The 12,255-nt window shown below is 41.7% G+C and overlaps 1 protein-coding gene across 1 annotated transcript in view; it reads left to right on the top strand.

The window, feature by feature from the left end:
• The window catches only part of cers4a (ceramide synthase 4a), a 13,272-nt gene extending 6,386 nt beyond the window's left edge, over positions 1-6,886 (top strand). Inside the window, 9 exon segments of the mRNA XM_029429766.1 lie at positions 779-897; positions 1,388-1,445; positions 1,566-1,616; positions 2,539-2,631; positions 3,292-3,420; positions 4,568-4,597; positions 4,599-4,675; positions 5,485-5,641; positions 6,388-6,886. Of these exon segments, the coding sequence (XP_029285626.1) occupies positions 779-897; positions 1,388-1,445; positions 1,566-1,616; positions 2,539-2,631; positions 3,292-3,420; positions 4,568-4,597; positions 4,599-4,675; positions 5,485-5,641; positions 6,388-6,588 (915 nt within the window). The 3' untranslated portion in view covers positions 6,589-6,886.
• Positions 6,887-12,255: the final 5,369 nt, after the last annotated feature.

Genomic DNA, 12,255 nt, shown 5'->3' with positions numbered 1-12,255 from the left:
TGCTTCTTTTAAAAACCTCCACCATCCGCGTGCCGTCTGCTCTCCTCAGTTTCCGCTCCCCGCTGAGGTTAGTTATCCTCTGCATCAAACATGTCACTACTGTATGATTGCAAAGGTTCCTATGTGCAGAAGAAGTTGTGTTATCTTCCCTCTGAACATGTGCAGGCATGTTGCAGAGATGTTTAGGTTCACAGGGATATTTTCCACCTTCCTCTTGATTTTGTTTGGCGCTGCGACACTGAGGGATGAGACGTGAAGAAGCTCCATGAGCTCTGTGCTGCGTTGTGTGTCTGTGCATGTGCATGCACGGGAGCCCTGACTTGCAGCAGCAGCAGCAGCAGCAGCAGCAGCAGCAACAGCAGCAGCAGCAGCAGCAGCATAAAGAGAGAGCAGCCGTGTTACAGGCTCATCAGTGCAGAACAAATGATTGGCTCCAGAACATGTATCACTGTGTGTGTGTGAGTCCTTCTTCCTGACGGGTCAAATATGCAGCTTGTCTGATCTGCATTTTCCTGCAGTGAAGTAATGACACGACTGTCAGGCAGCAGGAAGCTCAGGCTCATGGTTCATGTGAGATGTTGCATCTCTGGGAGACAGAATAAACATCTAGTTCCAAGTGCAAATATGAAGTCTCACCACTGTGTGCCACATACTGTATGTGTTAATGTGTGTGTGTGTGTGTGTGTGTGTGTGTGTGTGTGTGTGTGTGTGTGTGTGTGTGTGTGTGTGTGTGTGTGTGTGTGTGTGTGTGTGTGTGTGTGTGTATGTGTGTATTCAGAATGAGGTGGTGAGCTTGGGGAAGCAGTGTGGACTCTCCCAGAGAAAGATCCAGACCTGGTTCAGACACAGAAGGAACCAGGATCGACCCGGCAACACCAAAAAGTTCTCGGAGGCCTCGTGAGATTTTACTTCCTTAAACACACACACACGCACGCACACACACACACACACACACACACACACACACACACACACACACACACACACACACACACACACACACACCACAAAGCCTTCATACCTTCATCTTCATGTGAACACAGCGGAGGGAGTCTGAACAACTCCAGTCAGATGAAACTGATGATATGACTGGTTATCTGTATCCACGCTCGCTGCCTCGTGTGTTGACCTCTGCTGGTCTGCTGCGTCCTGATAGGTTGCCAGGTTTGCGTGTATTTCATAAAAAAATTACCCAATCATGTTTCAAAAACAAAACTCGAGTCCTTTCGAGTGATCTGTGTCACGTCGAGCAAGTCTGGAGTCCTGTGACGACACTGTTGGTACACACAGCGCTCCTGCACAACATCACGACACGCCTCCCGATTGAACTGATTCACTAATGAGACGTGTTCCTCTAACTCATGATGCTGTTTACGTTTATCTGCAGCTGGAGGTTTGTCTTCTACGTCGCGTCCTTCACTGCGGGGCTCGGCTCTTTGTTTGATGTAAGTCTGCGTTTAGAAGATTCATCACGACTCTAGTTATTTCTATTATTACTCTGGTTGAACGTTGGACTGTACGTGCTGACAGCGTGTTTAACTGCTGATGATGGTTTGATGTTACAGACGCCGTGGCTCTGGGACCACAGAGAGTGTTGGAGGGGTTATCCCAAACAGGTGAGATTTAGTTTAATGTGCTTTTCTTTCATCCCAGAACAGTCAGTGAGAACTTTCAGTTATTGCACACGCTCTGTGTCTCTGTATCTCTGTATGTTTGACGACAACAGAAAACGTTACAGATTCTCTAACGTGACGTTTTTCCTCTTTTCTTCATCGTATGTGATCTTTGTTTGGAGAAAGCATCACAGGCTCTCTGAGCTTTTGATGAGCATTCATTTTACTACACTGAACCGTGTCTCAAGCACAACTGTGATATACACAAACACATGGGTCAACAGGGGGTCCATGACCCCGAGGGGGTCCTCACAGTTACTGCAGGGCGGCCAAAGTATTGTTTGATAGAGTTTTTTAAAAACAAAGTCTTTAGTCTATGTGGGAAGATGCAGCCACAGAGGTCAGTACTCCGCGCCCACACACTAACGTTTCTACTCTTATTTTGAAAAGCTAACATCTCTGCTGATGCCGACAGCTCGGTCTGCCTGCAGGTCTGCGTTCCTTTGGGGAACAGAAACACGAGAACAAATGCAAAGCAGCTTCTCTCTGCATCTGCAGCTTGACTGATTCCAGCTCCTGCAGGCGACACGGCCGCTGACCTTTATCTTTCCCCTTTCTGAGTTCTTGTGCCGGAGAAAGGATGTTTTTAAGGATTAAAAACCTCCGTCAACTTCCTGCCATTGTGTCGCTGCAGACTGTGAATGCATGAGGTGTTTGGATTGGAGATAGCACATCAGCATCTCTAACGCTCTGAAAACATGTTATTCTGTGACCATGTACTTTCATCTACGTACATCTGATGTTTATCTTCGCTGCCTGTAAACGCTTTAACACTCAGTACGAGTGTTTCTGTGAGGCGACGCAGATAAGCAGAGTGATGATGTAAATGTTGACGTATTGTTTCTCTCTTCCTCTCATTCTTCAGCCCGTAGCTGAAGCTCATTACTGCTATTACGTCTTGGAAATGGGTTTCTATTTGTCGCTGCTTCTGTGCGTCTCTGTGGACGTCAAGCGAAAAGTGAGTGTGAGCTTGATACACACACACACACACACACACACACACACACACACACACACACACACACACACACTTAAAATCTCAGAGCACACATGGTTTCCTGTCCGAAACCAAAAAGCTAAACGTGTGCAACACTTTTCTTCACAGTGTAATCCAAATGTTGTTTTTCTCTTGCATGATTCTACTTGATACAGATTTATCTGCTATTACATCATACATGTGTGGACTTTGCTCTCATTTAAAACTGAGTATTGCAGGATTTAAAATCATTAGTAAGAGATAAGAGAGAGCAGATGATGTCAAATCCACTGAAATAGAAGAAGAAATGGATTCACCTCAAAAGAACTCCAACGTTTTAAATGTGCTCTAAACTACTAAGATACTCTAGATACAGAAATGACAATAAATAATGGATGGAATTCATCTATTTTTCATGTTTCTGTGTTTCTGTATGGAACCACTTCAGTTGCTGTGACAGCGTTCTTACAAAATGTTCTAAATTCAGTGAGAAAAAAGTTTTTTTTAAGGATATCTGAGCTTCAAACACAACAACTAATCACTCCAGACAACTCGCAAATCTGCCTTCCAATAGAAGTTTCCAAACAAAGTCTTAGTTATGCCACGTCTCGCTCACACTGTGTGTTCGTGTGTGTGTTCCAGGACTTCAGAGAACAGGTCATTCATCACATCGCCACCATATTCCTCATCGCCTTCTCCTACTGCGCCAACTTTGTGAGGGTTGGCACTCTGGTGATGCTGGTGCACGACTCCTCTGACTTCCTTCTCGAGGTAAAACACCGCACGTGAATTTTAATACTTTACTTTTAATATTTTTCTCATACATCTGTCTCTATGTACCTGTATTCACCGTCTGTCTCTATATACACACACACACACACACACACACACACATGTGCGCACACGCCTACAGTCAGATACAATGTATATAGTAGGGGGTCCCTGCTCCATCTCTCCATCAGTTTGGGGGTCCTTGGCCTGAGAAACGTTGAAGACCTCTGATCTAAACTGTTGCCAAATACAATAAAAGTTCCCCTTGAACCTTTCAACCCTCGCTCGCCTCTCTTTTGGAAAAATCCCAAAAGATTGAGTTGTTTTTCCCCTTACTTCCTGCTGCTGTAACTTGTGTCACTCAGCGCTGATCGTTCATCATATTTCCCCTTCAAGAGAGAAGAATACAAAAAGTACCATGAAGTATTTCGTTAACTCCCATGCAATGCTTTGAAAAGCCCAAAACATTGCACAAAGGTCACGGGGAACTTCAGCTGAATGGACGTTGTCCTTTCTTTACACACTAACGCATTATAAACCTCCATCCGAGATGAACTGATGCACGTAGAAAAGCATTATGATGCTTTGTGGCTGTAAAGGTTTTACCTGCGAGTCCCTCAGCGAGACAACGGCTCCGTCGTCCTTGGTTTTATGAGGCAGATTTTCTGGGTGTAACATTTCACTGATAGCATCTGAAAATAACGATTGTCAAGCTGAGGAAATGTGTGGAGCTCGTCGCTCGTGGTCTGGCCTCTGATACAAGTCGTAAAGGGAGGACGTGTCATATTCATCCTGCACAGCCGGAGGAACTGATCCCGTACATTAGAAATTGGGAATCTTCTTATATTTAATAACTGCAGATTATTAATCACATGTTGGCCGGAGTTCAATCATCTCTGTCCTGCCACTGATTTGACAATAGGTGTTAGATTTAAATGCCTCATTTCGGGGGAATTTCTTCCTTGTTTTACATTTAGAAAATTCTTCTTTTATGAGATTTTCTTTCCTCTGAATGTTCCTTCCTCCTTCCTGGTGAAATAAGATCCGGTGGTGTTTAGAGAAACTATCCTGCAGCTGGAAGGCACAAGATGGAAGCTGTGAGAGTGTTTGGTTCGGATAACTAACCTGCACTTTTCTCTTCTTGAAGTCCGCCAAGATGTTTCACTACGCTGGCTGGACGAGGACAGTGCGACTCGCTGTTCGTCGTCTTCGCTCTGGTCTTCCTGCTGACGAGGCTGGTGGTGTTTCCTGGCAGGTAGAACATCATTGACTTTTACGAGCAACACACACACGGCATCAAACCTGGGAGTGTTTTTTATTTATTTCTGTGGTCATTTGTTTTGCAAGTCCGTGTCCTAGCAATAAGACAACAAGACAACTTTCACTTCCTGGAGTAGGATCTACTCAGTTGTTCTGGTGCATCACACTGTGTCCACGTTTTCTGGTCTCCCACCAACCTGACATCACTGGTTTCTTACCTTCAGCAGGTTTATAGTCCACGGAAAAGAGTAGACTTTGCCAGTTGTAGAAACCAAATGGACTGCTTTCATAAAGTTCTTCTACAATCTTTGCGATCACTCACCAACACATGTTAGCATTCACACACATTCATAGGCTCCATACAAGGTGCACATCAGCAGATGTAACCATAACCACACACTCACACACTCTATCGGGAGCAATTTGGGGTTCAGTATGTTGCCCAAGGACACTTTGACATGCTGACTGCAGGGGCCTGAGCCACAGCCGCCACAGTGCTTGAGTGGTCTACATCAGGGATTCACAAATAAATGGTGCTTTATCATTAAAAGGTTCTGCAGATTTGAACCATTTGCACCAATAAAACAAGCACATAGTGTCCATTACTCCCACGCGAGCTTTGGACCAATAGGAACTCTGATATTGTGACACATGACTTCCCTCAGGGCTCAACAAACCATTCTAAGAGTACAAATGTTAGTGAGCGTTTCACTGAATCAGTGTAGGTATGAGGACACAGTCGTCCCTGTGTGTATATATAGTGTAGCAGGATGGATGCTGATGTGTCTCACGTGTGTTTCTCAGAGTGGTCCACGCGACCTTGGTGGTGTCTCAAGAATTCTTCCAGCCCTTCTTTGGTTATTACTTCTTCAACGCGCTGCTGTTAGTGCTGCAGGCACTGCACATCTTCTGGGCGTATCTCATCCTGCGCATGGTCTACAAGTTTATGTTCCTGGGCAAGGTGAGAGGAGAACGTTATCTGCTTTATTTGATTATTTATTATTTATCTTGCCTTTTTCTTCACCATCATCGTTGAGCAACTTCTTCAAATTTAATTCCTAAATTATTTCACATCATATTAGACGTGTTGATCCTCTTCAGATTCCTTTTTACCAAACCAAACACGGCCAGTGCTCCCTCAGGGATCCTGGTTTGCATGTATGGAAGGTCAAAGACGACAATATCAAGAGCGCGTTAGAACATTTTAAAGGACCAGTGCGCAGTATTTACGGGGGTCTATGAGCAGAAATGGAATATAATATTCATAACTATGTTTTCATTATTGTAGATAGAGATGGAAGCGGGTCCTCTTCAGTCCGCCATGTTTCTACAGGTGCTCAGAAGGGACAAACCTAACTCGTGTTTTTACATTACCTGCAGGCCACCGTAGTTCTCCGATATGTGGTTCCCCTAATCCTACACACGACCCCTTTAAAAGGAAATTGTCTTCACATTTATCCATTTTTCTTGACTTCTATACATTTTTCTTTTCCCTGTATTGTTTTTTCATGTACTTCTTTGTTTGTATTGGATTGTTGTCTCCTGATTGTTTCTGCTCATTTCTACTCGTTAGCTCAGTTTCCCTTTTTATCTTTGTTATGCACTTACTTGTGTTTTAAATCAAATAAAACAATAACAGAAGGGAAGGGAATGATTAAGGGAATGATTACAGTCACTTTAGCAGCAAACTTCTTCTTTTTTTCATAGTTGGAGCGAGATGAACGCAGCGATGAGGAGAGCGAGGTGGGCGATGAAGAGGAGGAGCCTGAGGATGAAGGGGACGAGTGCAGCTGGGAGCAAAGAAAAGGTGCCATCAACTCCAAACTGGCATCGCTGGCCAACAACTGCGTGCTGAACAACCTGACCAACCAGAGGAACATAACCAGCCGACTGCCCAAAGCCAGGTAGTGCAGCATCCTCCCACGTCCCCGCTGGACACATGATACAGACACATGGCTCGTGTACATCCATCATCCATCTGACGACTGCATCATGCTTATCTGTATTTATTTTTTAAAGAGAGAGCACCTATGATTGTACGATATAGTTAACAAAACAAGGAGGAAGTGAAATCATGGGATGGTTTTTGCAGATTTTGTATTTATGCTGTTTTTGTTTCTTTGTTTTATAAGAACTTGTTTGTAAACACACAAGACATAATGCATTTAAATACATAAGACATAATGCATTTAAATACATAAGACATAATGCATTTAAATACATAAGACATAATGCATTTAAATACATAAGACATAATGAATTTAAATACATAATGTATTTAAATACATAAGACATAATGCATTTAAACTACATAACATAATGATTTAAATACATATGTATTAAATACATAAGACATAATGCATTTAAACACATAATGCATTTAAATACATAATGTATTTAAATACATAAGACATAATGCATTTAAACACATAAGACATAATGCATTTAAATACATAATGTATTTAAACACATAAGACATAATGCATTTAAATACATAATACATTTAAACACATAAGACATAATGCATTTAAACACATAATGCATTTAAACACATAATGCATTTAAACACATAATGCATTTAAACACATAATACATTTAAACACATAATGCATTTAAATACATAATACATTTAAACACGTAATGCATTTAAACACATAATACATTTAAACACATAATGCTTTTAAACACATAATGCATTTAAATACATAATGCACTTAAACACATAATGCATTTAAATACATAATGCACTTAAACACATAAGACATAATGCATTTATTCTTTCTTTTGCTCAACGAGGGAAACTAAATGCTTTCTACATAGAATCTAATCTGAGCAAACTAAAGAATGTAACAGTGATTGACTCCCGCAGCTTTGTATCATTGTACATAGACTATTAAGGATATTGATTGTAGTGAATCTGTTGATAAGCCACTTTATATACATATTTTCTATGAACCATTTACCCAACAGGTGAAGTTTATGTTGTTTAATGTGTGGCAGAAGCCCCTTTGGATTATAAAGTTATATTTTTTGTCAGTTATGCTTCTTAGAAGAGATATGGCGCCCCCTCGTGCACAAAGAACGTATCACTCAGCCGTGTCCGATCAAAAGATGCCTTTATGAAGAAATGAAGACACATCTACTCAAACCATATGTGTGTGTGAGTGTGTGTTCTGCTTCTTTTTCTACTTTGAATGGCATTGTGACAGGCGGCATGATCCCTCCACAAGGTTTGTGTTCAGGTTTGTTCTGCTGGACTTTAGTTCTGTGCCTTGGCTGCTGAACACTGGACGTGAAGCTGAGGAGGATCCACAGCTTTGAACTGTGACTGTTGATGTTTCAGCTTGAGATGTTAGCGAGGCTGGAAGTGAATAAGTAAGCCATGACAAGTATGCACACAGACGGGCATTAGAGAAACGTGAGATATTGCTGTGTATAAAGGTCAAACGCTTTATGACACATGAGATTTTTCGTATTTTGATATGACGAGACTGAGCTCTACTCGGGAACACGAGGGCGTTTGAATTCTACGCATGTCCGGACGTATTTAAAGAGTGAAGACATGTATACTTAGAGTTTAGCACAGAGATGTTAGAAACCATCATCACCCACGACCAACAACAAGTGTTACACTTTCACAGGTTACTGAAGGCAAACCTTTAAAGGGGACATATGGTGTGTGTGTGTGTGTGTGTGTGTGTGTGTGTGTGTGTGTGTGTGTGTGTGTGTGTGTGTGTGTAGTGTGTCTACCAACTAACAAACATTAAAGCATGTCAACATCTTCTTATAGAAAACCCAAAATACAAGTATGAACCTGAATATGAGCACATGTCCCCTTTAAGATAAGTGCTGAGAGTAGAAGCTGGGATGTATGTGTGTGTGTGTGTGTGTGTGTGTGTGTGGTGCGTGTGTGTGTGTGTGTGTGTGTGTCCGAACAACACACACTTTATAGCACTTCATGTTGTAGAGCACTAAAAGGGCTGATCCACAATAAACACACTCACGGCCCACGCTAGAATATTGTATTTTAAATGAAATCTAAAAGTAGAAATGTTTCCATGACAGTAACACTTGGTTCTTATGAGTTCACGTGGATGCTTTGATTGTACGACCAGATGGAAAGTTTTAATAAATGACTTTTATTGAATAAATCAGCACTACTGTGTTATTTTACAGCTTTTTTACAGTGTATGGTTACGGTAAGCGCGTCATTTCCGGTTGTTAATGTTTCTGTGTTGCTGGTAGCATACTTCGGCAGCTCCAGTTTGACCCAGTTAATGTTATTATATTCTTGATCACATCGGCTAATTACCTGTCATCTATCTAAACCTATACTTGTACTTCCTAAGCACTTACAACTCTCTCCTTATCCTCCTTCTCTTAGCGACTCTCGTTAAATCCTCAATTCTTTACGCTCCTTTCGGCTCTGCTAACGTTAGCTGCTGCAGCTCGGCAGCTAGCGATGGCATCTCCCTCTTCTGCTCTCTCCTGCTCGGTGTGTTTCATGTTTAGCTATTGCTCGGCCTCCTTTAGTGATAATGGTACGTGTATTAAATGTAGTTTATACGCAGGGTTGGAGGCGAGTTTTAGAGGGATAGATGAGCGGCTCCGCACCATGGCTAGTCAGCGGTTAGCAAGTGTAGCTGTTAGCAAGCCCCCTATAGTCGGTGCGGGTCGACCAGTGGTATCTCCTGTTAGCCGTCCCCCGGCGGGACCCGAGCAGCCGGGAGACTGGGTGACTGTCCGAAAGAAGTGTTATCAGAAGCCCACGGTTCACCACCAACCGCTTGCTGTTTCTAACAGATTCTCCCCACTCAGTGACACACCAGCTGAGAAGCCAACTCTGGTTATCGGTAGCTCAATTTTGAGATACGTTCATTTTGAGACACCAGCGACGACAGTCACGTGCATTCCTGGTGCCAGAGCGGGCGACATAGAAGCACATTTGAAACTGCTGGCTAAGGCTAAACGTAAATACAGTAAGATTGTTATTCACGTCGGCGGTAATGACACGCGATTGCGTCAATCGGAGTGTACTAAAGTTAATGTGGAGTCGGTGTGTACATTTGCCAAAACAATGTCGGACTCCGTAGTTTTCTCTGGTCCTCTGCCAAATCTTTTGAATGATGACATGTTTAGCCGCATGTCATCATTCCGTCGCTGGCTCTCACGGTGGTGTCCAGATAATGATGTGGGCTTCGTAGACAATTGGCGGACTTTCTGGGGAAGGCCTGGTCTGATTAGGAGTGACGGCATCCATCCTACTTTGGCTGGAGCAGATCTCATATCCAATAATATTACACAGTCTATTAGTGGACCTAATCCATGACAACCCAGAGTTGAGACCAGGACAAAGAGTTGTAGTCTTACACACTTCTCTGTGCTTCTTTCCGGGCAGTCACCCACTCAAATCCCCATAGTGACTGTGTCTGCCCCACGACCACTGAAACTAATCAAGTCTATGGTTAACAGAAGAGGAGTTATACATGAAAACCTAATTAAAATAAACACCACCACTGCAAAAGTGCAACTAAATCAAAAAATTAAATGTGGGCTCTTAAACATCAGATCTTTATCAACGAAAGCTGGATTGGTAAATGATTTAATATCAGATAATAAGATTGATTTATTTTGTCTCACTGAAACCTGAGACATGAAGAATATGTCAGTCTAAATGAATCTACTCCACCTGGTCATATTAATACTCACATTCCTCGAGGTACTGGCCGAGGAGGTGGAGTTGCGGCCATATTTGACTCAAACCTCTTGATCAATCCTAAGCCTAAACTAAAATATAACTCTTTTGAAAGCCTTGTTCTTACGCTCTCAAACCCAACATGGAAAACAATAAAGCCAATTTTATTTGTTACTGTGTACCGCCCTCCTGGTCCGTACTCTGAATTTCTATCTGAATTCTCAGAATTTTTATCAAATTTAGTCCTTAAAACAGATAAAGTAATTATTGTAGGTGACTTTAATATTCATGTGGATGTTGATAGTGACAGCCTTAATAATGCATTTATCTCAATATTAGATTCAATTGGGTTCAGTCAGAATGTACATGAACCAACTCACTGTTTAAACCACACTCTGGACCTTGTTCTGGGATATGGTGTTGAAATTGAAAGTTTATCAGTGTGTCCACATAATCCTCTTTTATCAGACCATTTTTTAATAACTTTTGAAGTCCTGTTACTGGACTACAAGCCAGTAGGCAAAATATCCTACGCTCGATGTTTATCTGAAAGTGCTGTGACTAAATTTAAGGAAGTGATTCCATCAGCACTTGATTCAATACCAGGACTCAATATCAATATAACAGAGGACTCCAATGCTAACTTTAGTCCCTCCCAAATTAATCATCTTGTTGATAGCGCTGCAGCCTCACTGCGAATAACACTCGACTCTGTCGCTCCTCTTAAGAAGAAGATCATAAAACAGAAAAAGAAAGCTCCATGGCTTAATTTACAAATCCGCAAACTAAAACAAAAGTCGAGAAATCTTGAAAGTAAATGGCGTTCCACTAAATTGGAAGAATCTCGTTTAGTCTGGTTAGATCATCTTAAAACGTATAAGAAGGCTCTCCGTAATGCCAGAGCAGCTTATTACTCTTCCTTAATAGAAGAAAATAAGAACAACCCCAGGTTTCTTTTCAGCACTGTAGCCAGGCTGACAGAGAGCCACAGCTCTACAGAGCCTTCTGTTCCTATATCTCTCAGTAGTGACGACTTCATGAGTTTCTTTAACGATAAAATTATAATTATTAGAGACAAAATTAATCTCCTCCTGACCTCAATTGGTAATGACTTAACTTCAACTGTTGGAATTTTAAAAACATCTGTAACTCCTGAAATATATCTAGACTGTTTTACTCCAATCAACCTTAACCAACTAACTTCAACAATCTCATCGTCTAAACCATCAACCTGTCTTTTAGACCCGATTCCAACTAAACTGTTTAAAGAAGTTTTACCCTTAATTAACACTTCGTTATTAAATATGATCAACCTGTCTTTATTATCTGGCTACGTACCAAAATCCTTTAAAGTAGCTGTAATAAAACCACTTCTTAAAAAGCCTGGTCTTGATCCAGAGATTTTAGCCAACTATAGGCCGATATCTAATCTTCCCTTTCTCGCTAAAATCCTTGAGAAAGCAGTCGCAAAACAGTTGTGTGACTTTTTACATAATAATAGTTTATTTGAGGTTTTTCAATCTGGATTTAGAGTTCATCATAGCACAGAGACGGCACTGGTGAAAGTTACCAATGACCTTCTATTGGCTTCAGACAAAGGACTCGTCTCTGTTCTTGTCTTGTTAGACCTCAGTGCTGCTTTCGACACTGTTGATCATGACATTCTACTACAGAGACTGGAACATTGTGTTGGCATAAGAGGAACCGCACTAAGCTGGTTCAAGTCCTATTTATCTGAGCGATCTCAATTTGTACTTGTTAACGATAAATCCTCCATGACAGCCAAAGTTAGTCTCGGAGTTCCGCAGGGTTCTGTACTTGGACCGATTCTATTCACCTTATATATGCTTCCTTTGGGCAATATTATAAGGAACCACTCT

Source organism: Cottoperca gobio, chromosome 4 (genome assembly GCF_900634415.1).
Source record: "Cottoperca gobio chromosome 4, fCotGob3.1, whole genome shotgun sequence".
NCBI lineage: Eukaryota > Metazoa > Chordata > Actinopteri > Perciformes > Bovichtidae > Cottoperca > Cottoperca gobio.
Note: the sequence above shows the minus strand (reverse complement) of the source record. Positions and strands in the feature narration are given on the sequence as shown.